This window comes from Tasmannia lanceolata, unplaced genomic scaffold, assembly GCF_043159265.1.
Source record: "Tasmannia lanceolata isolate RefF3 unplaced genomic scaffold, GAP_Taslan_0.1 ptg000002l, whole genome shotgun sequence".
NCBI classification, from domain to species: Eukaryota; Viridiplantae; Streptophyta; class Magnoliopsida; order Canellales; family Winteraceae; genus Tasmannia; species Tasmannia lanceolata.
The window spans coordinates 47845513-47869331 of NW_027518679.1; the positions used below are offsets into that span (position 1 = coordinate 47845513).

A 23819-nucleotide genomic window follows, 5' to 3' on the forward strand; every position below is an offset into this window, starting at 1 on the left:
GGATGTCAGGCCCTAAATGGGGTGGATTGTAAGATCTCACATTGGAAAGGGAGAGAAGGTTCATAGGCTATATATGTGAACTCTCATCCTGACTGAGGGCGGAGCCCGGAATCAACTTAAAGGGGGGCAAATGTTGGTTCCCACCATTTTTCACTTCATGTATTGATAGGTGGGGCCCACCATCTCCCCTAACCCATGCATAAGGTGAACCCACAAGAGAAGTAAAGTGGTTGGCTCCCTTTGTGAGGAGAATATGTAGGGATAACGCAATTGAGATTGTTACAGCACTGTATAGTAGTGGGTATTCAGTGAACATGGAGAAATTGGTTGGCTCCCTTTGTGAGGATGGTAAATTCTTAGAGGCACGAGAACTTTTGCCATTTAGTTTGGAGAAGCATCGAAATTTAGATACTGAACTTTATAATACAGTGATTAAGGGTCTTTGTAAAATTTGGAGAGCTCAGGTAGCATTTTCTTTGTTCTATGAATTAACAGAAAAAGGATATGGGCCTTTTGTGAGTTGCTTGAAAGAATTGGTGATTTCCCTCAAAGCTGATAGAAGATTAAAAGAAGCAGATTTTTTTTCTAAACAGATAACCTACAGGATTCAAAACCAGTAAAGAGAAATTGACAGCTACACGTGTTGGTCATTTATTGAAATTTCGTTGCTTTATAATTGATTTGCCCATTCCTATGTGGAGGGAGTGCAGATATATTAATGATGAGATGCTGTAGTCTTTTTGAGAGCTAAGATGGTGAGGTTTAGGTTCAACATTTCAGACCTTTTATAGGTTAACAATGCAGGCAACACAGAAGTAAGATTTCTGGAGTTCAATGTTATTATTGTTATTTTGGTTTTGATAACTTAAGGCGTCTGAGGAAGCAATACATATATTGTAGTCGTGGGAGATATCACATGGATGTACATTTCTTGAAGGACTGTATATATCAAATATCTAGACATTATTTGGACGAAATATATTATTGCAAGGACTAACCTACTTTGCTTGTCCACTGGTGTGTGCAGCGTCCATAGAGAAATCTTCAAGGGTATCTTGTTCTATGAAGAGATTCAGATGAGCAGATATAGTGAGGAGCATCTTCGTCCCAACTGAAACTCCCAACTTTGGGTCTTGGCAGAGAGAGACTATCCTCCTGCTTAAATGAGCTTTTTTCGGGGCTATTGGTGAGAAAAATTCCAACAAGGCGGATGTCCAGACGCTTCTTTATAGAATCATCATACATCAGACTCAGTTGGATCACCTTATTATTGATAATAACTCTCTTAATGTTGTCTGATAAGTGAGAGATGCGGTTTGCTATCCTTCGAGATTTTTGATGTGATTGCGGGTCATGCCAAGGAGATTCAACATGTTTGGCGATATGACAATAGTGATACAGATCTACTTTCTTTTTTCAGGTGTTGACAGCTCTGCGATTTTAAAAACACTCCACTTCTCTTGAGAACAACAACAATAGAAACTTCCCAAAGGAAATTAGCCAAAATCTCTTCGAAAAATGTTACTTTCTTTCTAACATTTTCTAATCATAAACCATTCTTTCCTGCTTCAACCATCCTAGTTCAACTAGAAGGTTAAAAGAAGCGGATTTTGTTTCCAGACGGATAACTTGTAGGAGTTCAAGACCAATAGATAACATTTTACAGCTGCATGTGTTCAGCATTTATTGACACTTCGCTGCTTGATAATTGCTTTGCCCATTCCTATCTAGAGAAAATTCAAATATGTTAATGATGACATGCTGCAATCTTTTGGAGAGATCAGATGGTGAGGTTTGGGCTCAACTTTTCAGAGCTTTAATTGGTTTACCAGTACAGGGAACACCGAGGTAGGATTTCTGTTGTTCAAAGTTAATCTTTTCATCTTGGTTGCGATAAGTTAAGGTGATTGAGGGATTGTTGCATGTATTGCAGCTGCCGGTAATATCACCTGTATTAGCTGTCAAATATTATTCAGAATTTCTCAGGCCCGGATGGGATTTGTGATTCAAATGAGGCGGAGGCTAGAACTCTCTTTTGTGGGCTCAAATGGTTTGCATTATCGGGTTCAGGTCCTTTGATTGGAGAAGGCGATTCTTTTTCTTCAAATGCCCTCGCTTGGGTAGCTTGTAAGGCTCTAGGACCGTGGAATTTGCCCAACATAAGCATGGAGATTCACGACCTTTGTCCAATAGTGTGATCCATGTTTAATCATATGAAACAGACCGCAAACTCTATGGCGGATAGATTTGCAAAAGCAGGTTTAGAAATGGAAGAATTGTTGTTCTTTAGATAGTAGTTGGGTTCTCTGGGGTTTTTTTGTGCTTGGCTGTTTGTACGTTTTATTTTACATTGTCAAGGACACCTTGTCCCCTGTTCTTAATATAATTTTTGTAGTTACCCTCTTCAAAAAAAATAGAAATATCATCTGTATGTACATATCTTAAAGGGATGTATATATCAGACATCAACCATTATTTGGATGAAACAAAGTGTTGCAAAAATTAACATGGTTTGGTCGACCGATGGTTTTAGATGCCGATTCTTTTGGTTGTCCAGTGAGCAACATTCCTTCTTATTTTAGGGGTATATTGGCTTTTTTTCACTACTTTTGGGAGGTGATTAGGATGAGCATTAGTAATGACGGGTGTCCTCGTCTCAGGTGGGAAATACATGGTAAATTCAAAGGAAAACATAATTGACAAATCTTAGATAGACTATACATTGCAAGCACTCTGCTACTGCGTCTGTAAAAGAATTCAAAATCTTTACAATGATTTTACTCACATCTTATTCACCCAACTCGCATTCAAATCAAAATGCGTGCAGGGAGATTCATACAAAATTTTCATCCCTTGCCAGATCCTCACCAAACAGAAAAGAAATTCTCTCCACCATTCAGGAATCTCTACCACCATTTCTCTGTTCCCCTTCAGGCAGTAGCTTAGATCTACACAAGGGACATGTCTTCTGGCCTTGATCCACCCACTTATCTAGGCATCCTACATGAAAAGCATGTGAACAATTGGACAGCTCTCTGATCTCATGCTTCCAATCTAAACAATTCCAGCAAATGGCACAAATGGGTTCTTTTTCACCTTCGCAGCCACCTCGTGAATGAAGACAAAATCTGCTGAAAAGTGAGCCTCTGTGGCTGCTGTCAGATGACCATCTGTGAAATGCCTTTTGGTATGAAAGCTAGCAAATCCCACAAAATTCTGTGAACAGAGAATAACAAATCTGTCCAAGGATAAAATTTTGATCAACCACCTTAGGTGACAATTTGGTTCTAGGGCATCTTACCTCTGAAAATTACTTGCATAAAATCTTAAACGTAAATGGTTTTGCAGATGATGACTATGATACTTCCAAAAATGATTCAAGTAATTAGTTACTAAAGGCCTTAATTTAAAGATCAAATTAAAATAGGGGGGCTGATATCTGCACTACCATATTTTGATAATGGCATGCACTACTCTTTGTGTTACACTTATTCAATTGACTTTTCAGGGCTGTTACAATACCTAAGATTAGGGTTCAATGGAGACACGGTCTGATGCATCCAAAAGATCTAGACATTAACTGACAGGAATTGGTCATAACATGTGGATTCGATCCGTGTCCACTGGATCAATATCCTAAGGTCTGAATTATTTCTAATTGTGACCTAGAGCATCCTAGATCCAAATGGAGGGCACCAATGTCAGTAGGGGTGCAACTCAGGTCGGCTTGAGGCCAACCCGACTCGACCCGAGAAACCCTTTTTTCCAACCCGAACCTGATCCGACCTGAGTTTTTAAGCATTCAAAAAACAAATTTCATAAAAAATGTCGGGTTTCACTAGGTTGGATTGCCCAAACCCGACCCGACCAGAGTGAACCCAAGCCTGAGTTGCTCCCCTAAGTGTCAGGAAATAAAATTCATATTTTTTGTATATTTATGTCTATTCATGACACATTTCATAATATTTAAAAACATGCTCAAATGACAAATAATATTTCATTTTCCGACTTTTCTTTTCGATGACAATTTTCCCCTCGCTCTCAAGTTTCTTTCTTTTTGCCTCACCTAACCTTAAGCTTGAATTGTGTAGGACCTAGGATACTCCGATAGACGGTCCGATTCGAAATGGATATCACTTCGATTCGAAAAGTAGGATTCAAAAACACTCCAAAATGATTCCAACCAATAAGGAATCCCAATAGATCGTCACCAAGACATTGGTGGATCCGATTCGAAGTGGATTCACGGACATCCTTACTCCATATGCTATCAACATCCAACCATAAAAAGTGGTAAACAAAAGCTAATTGTGCCATTATCAAAATATGGTAGTGCAGATAACAGTCACCTTAAAATAATCTTCTTTACAACTAAAGACCAGTTTTGGTAGAATAGGTAATGACTTCCAAAACTTGATTGAAGTAATATCTATTGGGATCTCAAATGCCTACGGGAGTACTTAAAGGCTACTCATGTTGGCAATATCATGTTTTGATAACGGGGCGAATCACTGTGTCCTTTATTATTTAACCAGCTTTCAAAGGCTATTGCCATTCCCCAAAGGCTCTAAGAAGCCAATTAAAAAAGACAAGAAAATTGACTTCGCCCCATTACCAAAACATGGTACTACATAGGGGTGTAAATGGATATTCGGAAATTCGATTACTGTCCGTATCCGAATCCGTTTAAAGCGAATATTATTCGAATCCGTTTCAAGCAGATATTATCCGAATCCGTTTATGAGATATCCGGCTCTTAGCGGATGCAAATCTGGTAAATGGTATATCCGATCCGTTTAACATCCGAATACGATAAGTAAATCCTTTTTATTTATTATTAATAATATCATTAATATTTATTCTTAGTAATGACACACTATCTTTTGTTTCTAAAAGAAAAGTGAACTTTCCTTTTAGAAAAAAAAACAAAAACAAAAACAAAAAGTGTTTTGGGTAGGAAATGAAGTAATCTCTCATTTTAAGGGAATTCTTGGAGTTTGACATGGCTTCTTTATGAAGCAACAAATGTGGGCTGTAGGATGAAAGAGACAAATGGATGATGGTGATTGAAAGAAGATGGAATAGCTTCTAGAGAATTCTAGACCAAAAAGGCCATCTAGGTTGTTGATGGTAAATGGACGGCTCAGATCAATTTTCCAACTTAGGGTTATATAAAAACCCAAAATGCAATTAAAAGAGGGGACTTATAAGGTTTGCAAGGAGAAGCAAGCAACAGAGAGGAGAAAGGAGGAGGCTGAGACACCTCTTCGGCATTCCTTGGTGCCTCCAACGGTTTGGATTATCCTATGGCGAGGGCCATGTGGTTCACTTTGGAAGACATGGGTGGGGCATACCCTGCTCAAACATTTAAACAAATTAATTGTGGGCCCACCAACCGTACATGTTGGAGAGATAGAGAGGGAGACCAGTTGGGAATAGTACTGGCGCTAAAGGATCCGTCCTTCAACTGCTGATCCTTCGCGAGTCGAACTCGCTCTCTTGCCACACCTTTCACTCACTTGCTTGAGTCGGACTCAATTCGGAGGAGTATTGTACCGGCTGTGGACTAGAAGGGGGGATTTTATCGAAGAAGGTGGGGAATATCACTCTCCGACCATCACTTCCAGTGTCTTCATCTATTCGGCCGATTTCTGGTAACGCAATTTCTACTGTCATATTTGAAGAAACTATCAATCACAAGTAAAATTCTAACCCTCGAAACCCTTTCCTTGCTTCCACTTTCTGTGTTCTTGTTAAGATTTTCTTTTGCTTCCATCGTTGTAAATGTGATTTTAGACCAGGGAAAAAAACTCTTTATGGGGCTTATGCCTTTTGAGTTGTTTTTGCCTACAGTTCTCTCCAAATGCTGAGGAAAGTTTTTATTATATTTGAAGATGTAATTTTCATTTTCATTACGCTTAATTGCAAACTATTTGTTTTATCTAAATAATGTTCCCTTGATTCTTTTTTTTCTGCATTTCCTTTGTTGTAAGCCTTGCAAAGGAAATGTTTTTTTTTTTTTTTCATGTCCTTTTCCCTTTATCTCTGATTGTTGTAAGCTGAGAGCTTCATGGTGGTTAGGTTTTCTTCAATAGAAGAAACAGAGAACCCCTGGTTAGGGACTTGATAAACCACCCCTTGTAGAGACTTTATAATAATCCATGTTTATAGACTTGGTAACCCCATTAAGTGACTGGATAAACCCTTTTAGAGACTTGATAAGCCCCTTCTAGAGACTACAACCCTTGATAGGACCTGATAACTCCTTTTAGAGACTTGATAACCCTCTTGAGAGAGCTGAAGCCTTTTTGGGACTTGCTAACCCATGTTTAGAGACTTGTGAACCCGTTTTTAGGACTTGATAACCCCTGTAATGAACCTGAGAAGCCGTTTTTTGTAGTTGAGAACCCTGTTTAGAGACTTGATAACCCCTGTTTAGAGACTTGAGAACCCTCTTTAGAGAGCTGAAGCCTTTTTAGGACTTGATAACCCATGTTTAGAGACTTGAAAACCGTTTTAGGAGTTGATAACCCCTGTTTAGGAACTGTGAAGCCCTTTTTTGGACTTGAAAACCCCTGTTTAGGAACTCCATAACCCCTATTTAGAGACTACAACCCCGTTTCAAGACTTAATGACCCCAATTTAGAGGTTCGAGAATCCCTTTAAGGACTTGAGAACCCATGTTTAGAGACTTGATAACATCTAAATAGAGACTTGACAACACCTTGAAAGACTTGATAACCCCTGTTTGGAGACATAATAACCCATTTTTGGAGACTTGATAACGTAAGAAAAGCATGTAAATTTCTCCAAATTGTTTGGCTAGATCCAGTTCATTTCAGAACTTTTTGGTTGTTCATCTTTTCTTTGTTCTTCCCCTTCTCCTTTACAAAACAAACAAACATGATCCTAGAATCTTGATGATTATGTTTCGTTGATTATTTACAGATCTATATATACCTGTTGATTGGGATCATTTTACTGGTAACTCCTTCCTAGATCCTGTTCATTTCAGAGATGGTTGGATCATTTTAATGGTACCTTCCAGAGATGACAAAGATTCATCACTTTAAAGTGGAAAAATGATCCCAACCATCTTTGAAATGATACCAACATGGTCGGCACTCCAAGGGTGGTTGAATTATAGCCTATTGTAGACACATAAAGTGGAAAATGATCCCAACCATCTCTGAAATGAATTGGATCTAGAACATAATCGTTAAGATTCTAGGCGCATGTTTGTTTGTTTTGTAAATCAGAAGGGGAAAATGAAAGTAAAGATGATCAACCGAAAAGTTTTGAAACGAACTACATCTAGCCAAACAATTTGGAGAAACACACATGCTTTTCTTGGGTTATCAAGTCTCCAAAACGGGGTCATCAAGTCTCCAAACATGGGTTATCAAGTCCTTCAAGGTGTTCTCAAGTCTCTATTTAGATGTTATCAAGTCCTCAAAAATGGTTCTGAAATCTCTAAACATGGGTTATCAAGTCCTAAAATGGGGTTGTAAGTCTCTAATTGGGCGTTATCGAGTCTTAAAAATGGGTAACCAAGTTTATAAACATGGGTTATCAAGTCCTTAAAGGGCTTATCAAGGCCTCAAAAGGGGTTCTCAATTCTCTAAATAGGGTTATCAAGTCCTAAAACGAGCTTGTAGTCTCTAAACAGGGGTTATCAAGTCCCTAAACATGGGTTTTCAAGTCCAAAAAAGGGCTTCACAGTTCCTAAACATGAGTTATCATGTCCTAAAATGGGTTCTCAAGTCTCTAAACATGGGTTATCAAGTCCTAAAAGGGGTTTTAAAGTCTCTAAACATGGGTTATCAAGTCTCTAAAAAGGGGTTATCAAGTCTCTAAACAGGGTTCTCAACTCCAAAAACGGCTTCTCATATTTCTAAACAGGGGTTATCAAGTCCTAAAAACTGGTTCTCAAGTCTCTAAACACAGGTTAAGAAGTCATGAGCGTCTTCTCAACTCTCTAAAAAGGGGATATCAAGTCTCTAAAAGGAGTTATCAGGTCCTAACAAGGGTTATAGTCTTTCGAAGGGGGTTATCATGTCTCTAAAAGGGTTTATCAAGTCACTTGAAGGGGGTTATCAAGTCTATAAACATGGGTTATTATCAAGCCTCTACAAGGGGTTTATCAAGTCCCTAACCATGGGTTTTGTTTCTTCTGTTGAAGAAAATCGATTTAACAATCCCGAAAGCTCTCATCTTTCAAGAATTAGAGATAAAGGGAAAAGGACATGAAACAAAAAATAATAATTCCTTCGGAAGTTTTCTCAGAATTAAGCATAATGATAATGAAAATTACATCTTCAAATATAATAAAAAGTTTTCTCACAATTTGGAAAGAACTGAAAACAAAAACAACCCAAAAGGCATAAGCCGTATAGAGAGTTTTTTTTTTTTTTTTTTTTAGGTATGAAACAATATTTTAAATTTCGGTTTCAGAATGCGTTTCGGCCCTATTTGAAACCGAAATTTCAGCGGAAATTTCGGTTGAAATTCGTCGAAATAATGTTACCGCTAATTTATCTCTTATAAATTTCGACCGAAATTTCGGTAATTTTAGTAATTTCGGAACATTATTGAGTAAAACAAATAGTTTGCAATTAAGCATACTGATAATGAAAATTACATCTTCAAATATAATAAAAAGTTTTCTCAGAATTTGGAAAGAACTGAAAACAAAAACAACCCAAAAGGCATAAGCCCCATAGAGAGTTCTTTTTTTTTCCAGGTATGAAACAAGGTTTTAAATTTTGGTTTCAGACTGCATTTCGGTCCTATCCAAAACCGAAATCCGTCGAAATAAAGTTACCGCTAATTTATCTCTTGTAAAATTTCGACCGAAATTTCTGTAATTTCAGCTGAAATTTTGGGAAAATATTCAAAAACCATATTTTTGGGTGAAATCCCTGAAATTTTGGACGATAAACCAAATTTCAACCCAAATAAATGACAATTTCAAGTATTCTCAATTTCGATTTCGTTCTTGACCGAAACCCGAAATTTCATATTTTGGTCGAAATTTAAAACCTTGGTATGAAATCAGATTCAAGGATTTAAATTTCAGTTTTCGAATTCGTTTCGGTACTCACCGAAACTGAAATTTTTGCCGAAATTTTGGAATTTCATTTGAAATCCCACGAAATCAAAAAAATATAATTTTAATCCCGTCTAAAATTTTGGCCGAAATTTGGGTAATTTCGCATGAAATTTTAGGGAAATATTAAATAATTCATAAAATGTAGATTTTCACGTTATTTTCCTACAATTTTGGACCAAAATTTCAGTCAAAATAAAGTAACGTTTCTGGTTAACCCAATTTCGATTTCGGTAACGACGTCGAAATTTAAAACCTTGATCACATTTAGTAACACAATGATTGAAGCAAAAGAAAATGTTCAACAAGAACACAGAAAGTGGAAGCAAGGGAAGAGTTTCGAGGGTTAGAATTTTACTTGTGATTGGTACTTTCTGCAAATATGACAGTAGAAATTGCTTTACCGGAAATCGGTCGGAGAAGGGGAGACACCAGAAGAGATGGCTGGAGAGATGGAGACGAGATCTACCAAAATGAGCGATGGCGAACAAAGGAAGAAGATGAAAGATTGAAGGCCAAAGAGGAATCGAGAAGGAAGGAGAAAAGAAGGCATAAAAAGAAAGTATAATAGGGCAAACGGTACAATTGTTCTAAAAAAAAGTTAAATTTTTTTTCGCCTAAAGACTGCAGGCTGCGTTAAAGGGTTTAGGGGTACCATTGTCCTCACGAAAGATTTTTTTTTTTTTTTCGCCTAAAGGTGTGGCTTCGTTAAAGGGTGAGGGATACTATGGTCCTCATGAAAGTTGAGTTTTTTTTTTGTATTTTTTTTTGGGGGTGGGGGGGTGGGGGTGTTAAAGAGTCCTCAACGTGGAAGAATCTTACTCGCCGACGTAGAATTGTGGAGAAGTTTCCTACACAACGTTGAGGGGGAAGTTTTGTTCTACCATGATTATGTAAATTTGGTATGCATTTATCCTTATTTTTGTGAAACAGTTTTTGTACTGTGATCCAAGATGTTGATGTGATGGGCCATAACGGAAATAGGTATTGCATGTGGACGGCTGTTCAGCAGAGTCAAAGCAGGGAAGGAAAAAATTAAGGGTTTTGCTAGGGCACTCGTTAAGGAGCATTAAAGGCTCTATTTTTTACTCATTTTTAGATGGCAGCCCCTATTTTCCCAAGTTTCATTAAATGCCCGCTACTTTTGTCAACATCTAGAAAAGATTGAGCCTTAGAGGGGTGTCTATATCAAAAACAGCTTTCTATTATTAGCATAGTTAAATAGTAAGAAAAGTTGCTTTGATATCGACACTCCTCAAAAGCCTCTCTTTTCTTACCCCTACCTATTAAAGAGAGGAGTGCCCATATCAAAACAAAAGTGGGTCTCCCATATATATAGCTAGATCATATTATATGGGAGTTTTCTACCGGAGTGAAAGGTGAGTCCAGGGACGAAGCCAGGGGGGTCGAGGGGGCACTTGACCCCCCCCTCCCTCGATTTTTGCTGCATTTAGGGTTTGGATAGGTCCAATTTAGGAAGCCGGATATTTGTTCCCTTTTTCCTGAATGAAAAGTTAGCGGCTTAGTGGGAGGGCTTTTGGTCCCAATAGAATTGACAAACAGGTGGGTCGGGTCAGGTCGACCCGCGGGTCATGCGGGTGCGGGTGCAGGTCGTGCGGGTCCCACAGGTTGCGGGTCAAAATGACCCGCATTCCTACGGATCAGAAACCATTACCCATACGTAGTACGGGTGGGTCGGGTCGACCCGCGGGTTACCCGCATGTTTTTCCAAAACAGAGTTTTTATTGGGCGGTGATAAATTCACCCCCTTCTATGTATGAATTCACCCCCTAATTTTCAAAATGGACGGTACAGCCTACACCATAGGATGATCCAAACCGTCCATTGATGGGCCACAATGTAAATAGATCGTGCCCTAAAAATATTGCCATAGGACGATCTCAACCGTTCAATCTATAGAAGTTTCCATATTTTCAGTCCCTCTTTAGATCGGAGGGTTAGAATCATCCTATCCTAATGATTTTTTAGGCACAACCTATTTACATTATGGCCCATCAAATGCACAGTTTGGATCATCCTATGATGTGGGCTGTACCTTCCAATCATCCCTTTTGAAAAATAGGGAGTGTATTCATGCATAGTAAATTAGTAATGCTCATGAGCTGCTGGAAGTTGGGAGTCCTCAAAAAGTGAGATGCTGTTAGAAGGGATGATTTCCAAACACAAGTGGACTATTCCAGCTCAAAAAGTGAGATGCTCTTAGCCCTTGATCTCATTTTCTATTTTAAAATAAGAAATGTTAAAAAAGTCCAAAAAATCGCGGGTGCCTGCGGGTTTACCCGACCCAACCCGTGTTTTTGCGGGTTGGGTCACCCGCAGATTAGTTTTGGCGGGTCACTAAAACCCCGACCCATGCCCGCAAATTTGCGGGTGGGTTGGGTCTACCCGCGGGCACAGGTCGCGTTTGCCAAGTTTAGGTCCCAATGTCTCATTCGTTCTACAAAATAAGAGGATGCAGTTTTTGTGCCTAAACGAGAAGTTTCTGGTTTCAAATATAGGGGAAGACATATTCAACCCTTCTATTACTTGGGACATCCCACTTTAGTAGACCCGGCAAACGGGTAACCCGGGCTGGTACGGGTACAACCCGGGCGGGTACAGGTACAGCCCGGGCGGGTACGGGTACCGGCGTGTACGGGTAAGAAATACCGGCGCGGGTACGGGTAGCCTTTCATGCCCACCCGGGGGGTACGGGTATACCCGCGGGTAACTCGGCAAATTTAAAGAAGAAATTATATATATATTTACGAAAAGAAATTATATGATGAATGGGTGTATGAACACATAAATGTGGTACGATGGATGTACAAGCGTTGATATTTAATCCAACAGCAGCTTCTTAACAAGTCAGATGTTGTTGGATCAAATATCAAGGATGGGATGATGAGTACATGTTTATACACCCATTCATCATACAAATTTTCATCTACTTTAACAAATGTTTGTTTTGGTACAACCAAAGATACCAGCTACATGGTCTAATTGCTTTGACTTGTTTTGTTGGCCCACCCACATAGTCTATTTTTTAGTGTTTAGTGTTTAGGCCTTAAGCATATAAGTTAAAAGCTGAATGGCGGGTTGGGTCGGGTTTTACCCGGCCCGCATCTACCCGGCCCGAAAAAGGCATGGGTCGGGTTCAAAATGGTCGGGCCTCGGGTAGGGCCGGGTTTAAGTTTCGAAAGCCCGTATGATTCTTGGGTAGGGCCGGGTTCAAAGCGAAAAAACCCGACCCGCATTCCTTGCCCGCTTTTTCGTTTTTTAAAGTTAATAAACATTTCTTTCCAATCTTGTCCTCAAATTCCACCCACGTCATGTTAATGTTTTGGTTGTTCTTCCCACCTCTTCAACTTGATTGGGTTACTTTCGCCATTTCCTTGCATTTCCTACCCGTACATATCTGTCAAAAAAATCATACTAGCTGTCAACTCTCAACAGTGCTAGCTGTCGCTCTCATACTTCACCTTTTTCCCAAAGAACTTGCTACCTGTTGCTCTCCTCGTTGTCTACCTTTTCCCCCAAATTATGTTTGTCGGCTTAAAATTCATCCTTCTAAGGTAGTGCATTGTTCCAGAACCCAACTTCCCTTCATGAAGCACCATCTCCTCACAAGTCACATCCCTTCCACATACATGAACTGTAAACATTGATTAAGAGGATAAAAAAAGCTACGAGGGTTAGAGAAGAGGATCAAAAACTCTTTCTTTTCTTTTGTTTTCTCTGAAATTGGTCTTTTTATTTTTCTTCGACATGTTTTTTAAATTTTAATGTTTGAGTACATAAGCACCATCGCACATGTCTCAATTCACATTTTAGCATTTCTTTTACTAAAGCAATTTTTGAAGTTGATGATTGAGTGTTTGAGGTGCTTTCCGCTCCCATTTATATAAATTCATGGTTGGTGGCCTTCTCATTCCCATTCATGGAGAAAATGACATTTACAAGCATGGTAAAGGCGATAATGTAAAAAAACCCGACCCGGCCCGACCCGACCCGAGAAACTATATCGGGTAGGGCCGGGTTTAAGAATCATGGGTTTTCCAAAAAAAAACCCGACCCGACCCGACCCAGGATAGTTCCTCGGGTAGGGTAGGGTTCTTGAAAACCCGACCCGCCCGACCCGAGTTGCAACCCTACCTGCGGGCACCAACGTCCGACCCAGACCCACCCGTGGGTCACGGGTACGGGTTGGGTGCGGGTATTTTTTTTCACGGGTATTGAAATTGGTACCCGTACCCCTGCGGGCCGGGTGTACCGGCGGGTACGGGTCCCATTTTGCCGGGTCTACACTTTAGTGTAAAAGATGAGTCATAAATGCACTAGACGGGGCTATAAAAAGTAAAAAAATGGACCAAAAATCTATCGTCATTATTTTCCATTTTTTCTAGTTGTGATGGGCTGATGAGTGGCAGTACAAACCCCTACGATGCGGCCCACTCTATAGGATGATCCAAACCGTCCATTTATTGGGCCACAAGGTAAATAGGTTGCGCTCCAAAAATCATTTCCCTAGGATGATCATATACCTCCGATCCATAGCAAACTTCAATAGATTGAAGGTTCAGGATCATCCTATGGGTTTTCAAGTCCAAAAAAGGGCTTCACAGTTCCTAAACATGAGTTATCATGTCCTAAAATGGGTTCTCAAGTCTCTAAACATGGGTTATCAGGTCCTAAAAGGGGTTTTAAAGTCTCTAAACATGGGTTATCAAGTCTCTAAAAAGGGGTTATCAAGTCTCTAAACAAGGTTCTCAACTCCAAAAAACGGCTTCTCATATTTCTAAACAGGGGTTATCAAGTCCTAAAAACTGGTTCTCAAGTCTCTAAACACAGGTTATGAAGTCATGAGCGTCTTCTCAACTCTCTAAAAAGGGGTTATCAAGTCTCTAAAAGGAGTTATCAGGTCCTAACAAGGGTTATAGTCTTTCGAAGGGGGTTATCATGTCTCTAAAAGGGTTTATCAAGTCACTTGAAGGGGGTTATCAAGTCTATAAACATGGGTTACTATCAAGCCTCTACAAGGGGTTTATCAAGTCCCTAACCATGGGTTTTGTTTCTTCTGTTGAAGAAAATCGATCTAACAATCACGAAAGCTCTCATCTTTCAAGAATTAGAGATAAAGGGAGAAGGACATGAAACAAAAAATAATAATTCCTTAGGAAGTTTTCTCAGAATTAAGCATAATGATAATGAAAATTACATCTTCAAATATAATAAAAAGTTTTCTCACAATGCGGCCCACTCCATAGGATGATCCAAACCGTCCATTTATTGGGCCACAAGGTAAATAGGTTGCGCCCCAAAAATCATTTCCCTAGGATGATCATATACCTCCGATCCATAGCAAACTTCAATAGATTGAAGGTTCAGGATCATCCTATGGATCGGAGGGTTATGATCAGCCTATGGACATGATTTTTGGGGCACAACCCATTTACATTGTGGCCCAACAAATGGATGGTGTGGAACATCCTATGGAGTGGGCCAAACCGTACATTTTGCAAAATACGGGTGTGTCTGGGCACCCATCACATGATTTCTCTTCCACCCCTTTTCCTGAATTTTCACCCTTTTGTTTGTCTGTTCCTATACTAACTCTATTATAGGTAGGGGTGAGAAAAGAGAGGCTTTTGAGGAGTGTCGATATCAAACCAACTATTCTTACTATTTAACTATGCTAATAATAGAAAGCTGTTTTTGATATAGCCACCCCCTAAAGCTTCAATCTTTTCTTGATGTTGACAAAAGTAGCGGGCATTTAATGAAACTTGGGAAAAGAGGGGCTGCCATCTAAAAACGAGTAAAAAAGAGAGCTTTGAATGCTCCTTACGTTAGCAAAACCCAAAAATTAAAGCTTTGAGGACAGCTGTACGCTGAGTGAAGTGAAGAGTACATGTGGCATGATTTTTTGGACGCTTCCGCTTACGCCATATAAAATCTCCCAAAAAAAGAAAACATCATTGATCAATTATTATATTAATACACAGACACGTTTTTTCCTTTTATATGATTCGTGCTGGTGTTATGGATCATGTGGTTGTATTTATCTTTCACATAAATCACGTTTTTGATCTCTTATCTCTCTTATAAATGGAGGCAGTAAATTAGGTAGATAATAATTGTCTTTCTTCTTTGTTATTTCTTGTGTCGAGTAAATTAGGTAGATAATAATTGTCTTCTTCTTTGTTATTTCTTGTGTCGAGTAAATTAGGTAGATAATAAATTGTCTCTCTTCTTTGCTATTTCATGTCAGTATTAGATGTCATTAGTTTATTTTCCAACCTATAATACTGATTTTTAATTATTCCAGTTCTCTTGTGACACCTCTATTCCAAAATACATTACCGCCCTTATATTCCTTTGTTTTATTTCCCAACCTTGGCATTACTATGGATCTTGTAACTGCAACCCCTTCTTTTGGTTCCATCATCAATTCACTAGAAGATGGGAAGCCACAAATCAACCGCAAATTAGAAGTTTTCACCCAAGCGTTTGGGGAGATCAGTTCCTCGCCTACTCTCATGATCAAAATGTAAGCAGGGAGAGAGGGTTCGTTAAAAATTCAATTATCACCTTTCATTATGACAGATATCGAAAGTTGTGTAGCTAATGTGTCTTGATAGAACGCAGGGATTTGCTAGGGTCCATCGCAAATGGCATTTCACAGCTGGTCTGTCGCTTGTCTCACAAGCGACAGACCAGCTGTGAAATGCCATTTGCGATGGACGCTAGCAATTCCCTAGAACGCATGATGATAGTTAATGCTCAATTCAATGGTTTTTTTTTTTTTTTTGTATACTCACCTCTTTTTCCTTCTATCATACCAATTTATCAAGTTACCGTCAGAAAAGAAGGAAAAAGGATCATCGTAGAATTTAGCAGAATATAAAATTTAAGGTTTATGTTTACAGTCGGGAAGTAAGAGTTAGCGAGATCAATTAAGTTGAATTATAGCCTTTCATAATTACCATAGCTAATGTATTTGTTCTTTAAATGGTACCATGTAGAAGTTGGATGCATGGAGTAAGAGGGTTGAAGAATTGAAGGAAGAAGTGAATAGAATGCTATCCAGAGCTAAGGGGTCACAACAAGAAATTGAGTTGATTGACGTGCTTCAACGTCTTGGAGTGGCATATCACTTTGAAAAGGAGATCGATGAAGCACTACAACAAAAATTTGAATCTCATACAGATGATGTTGATGATGATTTGTTTGTGGTTGCTCTCCGATTTCGACTGCTAAGACAACATGGGTTTAATGTGTCTTCAGGTAAATATTTTTTCATTAGTTTGTTTTCTTCTTTCCGAGAACTTGTGCTACGTCTCACACACGTTTTCTCATTGATAATTTAAAACATGACTTTGTTGAGTGTTGATGAAATAGATGTATTTTACAAGTTCCATGACGAGGAGGGAAAGTTCAATGAGGCCTTAATTAAAGATGTGAGGGGACTGTTAAGCTTGTATGAAGCCGCACATCTCAGCACAGAAGGAGAGGATCTATTAGACGAGGCCCTTATATTTACGCAGAAACACCTTAAGTCTGGTATAAGCAATCTCGATTCTAAACTTGCAACACAGATAGAACACGACTTAGAGATGCCCTTGTGGAAGAGTGTCCAAAGGCTAGAGCATAGGCATTACATATCTGTATACGAAGAAGAGAAGGGACGAAATGATGTTGTGCTAGAGCTTGCAAAGTTGGATTTCAATCTCTTACAATCGTTACACCAGAGAGAGTTAAAGGATCTTACGAGGTGAGTTTATATTAACTATATATGTTACCGAGCTATAGAGAAACCATCAAAGCTGGGGGCACTCCATATATAAAAAATGGAGAAATTATATGGTGCCCGACAGCCAAGTCCCATGTATGGTACTATGATGAAGTACCGCCATTGATATTTAATCCAACAGCAGCCCAATTTTGAATGAGTCAAATATCAAGGGCGGTACCTCTCGCACAGGACTTACCGGTCGGCCACCATATAAATCTCTAAAAAATGAGTTCTTCATCATCATATTATCTATTCTAGATATAATGGGAACACTGATGTTTTTATTGTATTAGGTATTAGATGAAATGAAACATGCCACATTAGATTCACTCAGGTTAAAATAGACTATATTGATATACCTTACAGGTGGTGGAAGGACATGGATCTTATAGAAAGCATACCTTATGCTAGAGACCGAATAACGGAATTGTACTTTTTTTGGGCGATTGGGGTGCATTTTGAACCGCAACACTCTCGAGCTAGAATAATGGCTTCCAAAATGTTGGCCATGATATCAGTGATTGATGACATTTATGATGTGTACGGTGAATTTGAGGAACTACAACTATTCACGGATGCACTCAATAGGTACTCGACTTACATGTATCTTTTATTTCTATTGCTTTGAATACAGACTACTATTTTATAGCATTTTGATTAATATGCCAAAGGACTATAACATGTTACATCGCAACTTATATGAGACCCTCATCACAAAATACAATACAACACTAAATGTTGCCACCACCCTTACATATACATCTTTGCAAACCATGAGACTAAAATTCAGGGATTATTTGTTTCCCCAAACCAAAAGAGAAGTAAAGTGGGCCCTGAGAGGGAGACATGATAATGCCGCGAATGAGGAGATTGGTTAGATGATGCATTAAAAAGACAGGAAAATAGATTCCTGTTAAAATTAGGAATTTTTTCCACCATTTTCTCCTCACTCACCACCTCCTCAAATCTTTCTCTCCCACTTCCGTATCACTCTTCCACTCATGCTAGGTAGAGAAATATTCCATGAAATATTTTTCATTGTTTCCAAACATGCCCTTCGACATCCTTTGAATTTTCATCTCATATACTATATGGCTCTTTCTCTCTCTCTCTCTCTCTCTCTCTCTCTCTCTCTCTCTCTCTCTCTCTCTTCCATTCTCTTTTCTTCTGAAGATACAAACTAACAGGCCATTTGCCAAACAACAACAGAGTATCACCCAAGGTACGTATATAATGCTGATATTGTGCTAGAAAGGTGATGGAAAAATATTACCCACGATAGTCCATATATATCCATATGATTTTTAACTGAGGAAATTGATGAGTTTTATAAGTTAGTCCACATGTCTACCACCATATCTTGTAAGAAAATGACTTCTTAGTTTCATTTGGCAATCATTAATAGGCCAGGAACTGATATTGTGAATGGCTAATTAATTTCAGGTGGGATGTTGAGTCAGCACATCAGCTTCCAAAATACATGAAAGTGTGCTATCTTGCGTTGTTGAGTACTGTCAAGGAAATAGAAGAGGAACTTGCAGCTGATGGAAAGTCTTATCGTGTACCATACTTAATAGAAGCAGTATGACATCTTAACATACATAAAATTTGAGCCATATTAAGAACATTTAAATTAGGCTACAGATATTGCCAATACCATGTTTTGATAATTGCACTCACTCATCTAGTCTTTTATTATATAAACGGCTGGCAAACGTTATTGCAGTTCCCAAAAATCAATCAAAAGCAAAAAGAAAAGATAACTTGAATTTTATACAATTATTAAACATGGGAGTGCCAACATCAACATCCTTGAGTTGTTTTGGGAAGATAACCTTGTGTTTCCTTTTCGATGATAATTTTTCGGGAAACATATATTTACACCCCCTCTAGTTTCTGACACATACACTTCTAACCCTGACTTTCAAAACGTGACAACTACACCCCCTGAGGTTGCATTTTGTTATAAGTATACCCCTTTCGTCAACTGTCCATTAGTTTAACCCGACGGAATGGCCCAAACTAACCCGGGTTAAGATTTTGGGGATAGAAATACCCTCATTGGTTTTAAGCCATTTGCAGAGGGATTATGGTTTTGCCATTTCCTTCATCACGGTGGCCGTCGCAATCTCCGGCACAACCCATTTACGTTGTGGCATGGTTAATCCCAGCCAGATCTAGTTCTGAGATATGCTTTAGGTCATGAACCTTAAAAAAACCAGGAAATAAGAAACAGGGATAAAGGCAAATGAATGGGCATTTTCTACATACCTGAAATAAGATCTGTGATAGTGTGAAGGAATGAAAATGGGTTTCGAAGTTGGGTGGCTGCGAAGGTGGGTTCTAGCGGCTATCGATCTGGATTTTTGGATGGGCGAATTGGGCTCCGAGAGATGTATTTCAAGAGGGATGGGATATTGAACCTGGGTTTGAATGGGTTTGGCACTGAATTTGGGGATGAATAGATTTGGAAATGAGAGGGGTTTGGTATTGAATCTAGGTTGGAATGGGTATAGAAATGAGATGGATATGGTATTGAATCTGGATTTGAATGGTTTTGAAGATGAGTGAAGTGGGCTTGGAGCTGGTTCAAAGTGGATTTTGGGCCTGCACATTTGGAGCATATTTTTAGGTATCCAGGTTGAAGATGAGATGGGTTTCATGGTTTTGAGATAGGGGTTTTGAACAATTCGTTGAAGTTTTTTGGTGATTCAAGTTATGATGGATTTAGATCCAAGTTACTGTATTTTGACTTCAGTTCACGTATTAAGGCTCAATAGATCCAAGATTCAATACCCACCTTTGCAGCCACCATATCCATCTCATTTTCAGTTGGTGAAGACGAGGGCATTTTGGTCATTTCCGCCTTACTATCTATTCCGTCACGTTAAAAAAAACCCATTGTAACTTCAGGGGGTGTAGTTGTCACGTTTTAAAAGTCAGGGTTAGAAGTGTATGTGTCAGAAGCTAGAGGGGGTGTAAATGTATTTTTCCCTGATTTTTATGTTCTAATATTATGGTTGAACAACTTGCTCTTATCGCAGATGAAATGGTTAACAGGAGCATACTTTAATGAAGCTGTATGGTATAACAAGGGATATGTACCTCTATTCAATGAGCATTTAACCCTCTCATTGATCAGTTGCGGTTACCCAAGTATTACTATCCTCACTTTTGTTGGGATGGATGAAATTGCAACAAAGGAGGCATTTGATTGGGCAAGCACAAGGCCCAAGATTGTTATGGATGCATCAATAGTTAACCGACTCCGAGATGACATCGTGGGAAGCAAGGTAGGATGCTAATTTACATGAAACATTTACAGTAATATTGTGAAAAAAAAAAAAAAAAACTCAAGGGACTTAATAATATTATGAATCCTTGAAGGGAAGTGATATATTCGCCCCTTTGGATTACTTGTGACACCCAGCAGTAGTGTATAAAGGACAGCAGACAGGCTGATACACTGGTGCTGGGTGTCCCAAGTAATCAAAAGGGGCGGATATATCACTTCCCATCCTTAAAACTAGAGCTGCAACTCGGGTCGGGCGGGTCGGGTTTTGGAGAACCCATGCCTACCCGAGAAATATCTCGGGTCGGGTCGGGTCGGGTTTTTTTCGGAAAACCCACGATTCCCAAACCCGACCCTACCCATGATAAATCTCGGGTCGGGTCGGGTTTTTTCACGTTGACCAATTTTTTAAGGAAAACTCTTGTTTGGCAACGCAACTCAACTCATAGAAGCAGAAATTACACTCACATTACACTTGAATCAAACAATGATGTAATTACACTCACATTACACTTGAATCAAACAATGCTGTAATTACAATCAAACACTTGAATCAACTCAACTCATAGAAGCAGAAATTACACTCACATATTATAACAGTGCGTGCGTGGGTTTTCACTTTTAACTTTTAACTAACAATAGAAGAAAAAAAAATACATGCTATAAATTATGTAACTCGGGTCGGGTCGGGCCCCTTCAAACCCGGCTCGACCCGAGATTCATGCGGGCTTTTGGATGCTCAACCCGGCTCGACCCGAAACCTGAGAAACCTAAACCGAACCCAGGCTATTTTCGGGTCGGGTCGATGCGGGTCGGGTAAAACCCGGTTCGAGTTGCAGCCCTACTTAAAATAACCTTCATATTCTTGTCATGTCTCATGACTATTTTAATGACAAACTACCTTCTCATTACAATAATATTCTTATCCCCCACAAACTAATTACCTCTAATTTCTTAAGAGATTGCTAACTGTACTAGAGTTAAAAGCTAATCCAACTAAACAAAACTTAGGGATGTGCCTATATCTAAATCAGAAGGTGTTTTATGTCCAGCCATTGAGTTATGAGTTGAGTAAGTCCTTTTAACCCAAAAAAAAAAACCATAATACATGCATCAACTAATTTAAGTAACATGAGACAAGAAGATAAAATGCGTAATTATTTTTTGTATTGATTTTAATATTATTTTTATGTATCATTGACATTTGAAGTTTGAACAAGAACGAGGGCATGTTGTATCATCTCTCGAATGCTATGTCAAGGAGCATGGGTGCTCAGAGCAGGAGGCGTGTGATAAGTTGCAAGAATTGATTAAGATTGCATGGAAAGGCCTAAGTCAAGCCTGCCTTGACCCTCCTGTCTCACTTGCTCTCCTTATACCAATTGTCAATCTCGCACGTGTTATGGAAGTATTGTACAAAAATGATGATGGATACACATTTGCCGAAGGCAAGACCAAAGAGCGGATCATCGCATTGTTTGTTGAACCGATTGCCCTTTAAGAATAGATGCGGTTCACTTAGTTTTATGGCCGGTTTAAATGTGCCTCAATAAAGGATTGATTATCTTACTATTGGATGTAATATGTAATAGCATTAATAGTACTTTGTGTTTACTATGCTGTCTAAATTGGTGGATAATAATATGTAAAAGGGTTACTAATGTTGTACGTGTGTTTTGTATCTTCTCTGGTTGTATTGTGTGTTTTGTGCCAAAGTGAATACTTTCTTTAGAGAGACCTAAGGAACATGTTTATAGCAAAGCTCGTAGTTTATCTTTACACTTATTAAAAGATTAAGTGTAAAATCCATCACCTAAATAAAAAATCAGTCACCTATAAGAAATTATCCGGAAAAATCTTCATCATCAATAAAAGGCGTCACTAAGGGGCCGTTTCGATACGCGGATTTTAGAATCCAGATTTTATTTTGAAAAGAGTGTAAAATAGGGTTGATGATCAAGCTGTTGTTGTAGACACCCCATTTTGACCGGACCCAGGTTCGCTGTGTTTGAGCGAAACCCCATCCAATCACCAAGCTAGGATCCCAAATTACACCTTAGGCTAGTTTAGGGTCCCATTGAGGTCCCTGCAAAATTTTGTTGAGATCCGAGCGCGTTTGTTTAGCAAGCAAGCAGAGAAAGAGATGTAGAAAGGAGGGTAAGTTATCCTGTGATGGACGCGCCCAAGCCGAATAAGACAAATCTGGAGGGCGCGCCTCATCAAGTGGGGGTACGGATATCAGCGCTTTTATTTTGATATAAAAAAAAAGGAGAGGAGGAAATTCATTTTCGTTGAAAAATCCAGAGAGAAAGGGAGAAGAAGAAGGAGATTTTGGGAGAAAAATCAGATCTGGATCTGGGATTTTCAGAAATTAAGGAGAAACCCCCCCATTTGTAGAGGGATCTGGGGATTTTCTGGTGAAGCAAAAAACCAGAAAGGGAGAAAGGGATTTTGGGGATCTTCTTCTCGAGCACTGTCTCCGACCGGCCACCTCTGTCACCTCCGCCCATCGCTCCATCCCAAACCCCATTCCATTTCCGCACAATCCGTCACCTCCATCTCCACCTTGCCGCCGATCATCTTCTTCTTCTTCCCCAAATCCACCACCATCTCCGACCGAGACACCGCCGACACTACCCCTCTATCTTCACCATCCATTTTCACTATTACCTCCTCCATTAAAACCCATTTCCACCTCTGGCAGCCACCATCTCCACCACCACTGTCTACCCCTCTCCATTGCCGCCACCATCCATTACCCTGTTTCTCCGACCAAACCTCCATTAATCTCAGCCATCTTCTTCTCCCAACATTCAACTCCAAAATCCCTTCTTCAAAACCCAATATAAACCCTATCTCAGTAAACCCTCATCATCTCTTAACTCTAATTTCTCAAATCTCTTCAAATTTCATGGTCATGTCTTCCATTCTCCGAGTATTTGGAGCTGGACCTCGGGGAACAAAGCCAAATCTGTTATATGGAAAAGCTCCGGTAACTCTCTAACCCTCTTTTCATCTTGTTTTTTTTCTTTGATTCTTTTATGAAAGTCCATTCATGACGGCTTGTGATCTGTGCGATCCCTACTGTGAATTTTTCTTTTGAAGATTTCATGAACTCCATTGCAGAGCGGATTTTCAAATTTCATCAATTTTGGGTCCTAATCACTGTTTAGCCTGTAGGTAGATTTATCCTTCTTGCTAGATTAACCGTTTTGTCAGCTTCTTCACCTCCTGATGCGTATGCATTTTAATTAGAAGTCCCACTCCTCTGTTCGGAGTTCTACTTTGGGTTCGTTTTCACAGGTTGATGCTATGTTGGAACCAAGTTATTGTGTGAAGATGATTTCGTTCTATAATTTTCTTTCGATTCATGACACACACTCTCAGATTTCAATTTTGTATTGACATTCGGTTAGTGGGTGTTTTGAATGTATGGAGGAAGAGTGGCTTACATGTTAGCTTCAAAAGAGATTTTCCCTTGAACTGATGGGGGATTCTTTGGTTAAGTGAATTGCTTAATTGGTTCAGCTGGGAATGACAGAAAATCAATTCATATTTTTATCATAGTTGGTCCTTCCCTGTTAGAATGTTTAAGCCTGAAAATCTTCATGTTAGTATTCTTA

General features: G+C 39.2%; 1 protein-coding gene and 1 long non-coding RNA gene across 2 annotated transcripts; both read left to right on the top strand.

Annotated features, from left to right (window-relative positions):
* The first annotated feature begins 1245 nt into the window (after window positions 1–1245).
* LOC143886019 (uncharacterized) lies at window positions 1246–2420 on the top strand. Its single transcript, XR_013253672.1, has 2 exons — window positions 1246–1848; window positions 1934–2420. It is a non-coding gene; the product is annotated as an uncharacterized LOC143886019 (long non-coding RNA).
* A 13058-nt stretch (window positions 2421–15478) lies between these two features.
* LOC143886022 (putative terpene synthase 2) lies at window positions 15479–21822 on the top strand. The gene is made up of 7 exons (XM_077390026.1): window positions 15479–15659; window positions 16135–16396; window positions 16511–16883; window positions 17271–17492; window positions 18348–18486; window positions 19949–20197; window positions 21407–21822. The coding sequence occupies exons 2-7, from the start codon at window positions 16189–16191 to the stop codon at window positions 21695–21697; spliced, it is 1482 nt and encodes a 493-aa protein (XP_077246141.1). The 5' UTR covers window positions 15479–15659; window positions 16135–16188; the 3' UTR covers window positions 21698–21822.
* The last annotated feature ends 1997 nt before the right edge of the window (window positions 21823–23819 follow it).

Excerpts from the sequence above, each read along its gene's own strand:
- LOC143886022 (XM_077390026.1), top strand. The coding sequence starts at position 16,189 with ATGCTATCCAGAGCTAAGGGGTCACAACAAGAAATTGAGTTGATTGAC. Across the intron at positions 16,884-17,270 it reads GAGTTAAAGGATCTTACGAG|GTGGTGGAAGGACATGGATC; the intron begins GTGAGTTTATAT and ends TATACCTTACAG. Across the intron at positions 18,487-19,948 it reads TACCATACTTAATAGAAGCA|ATGAAATGGTTAACAGGAGC; the intron begins GTATGACATCTT and ends CTCTTATCGCAG.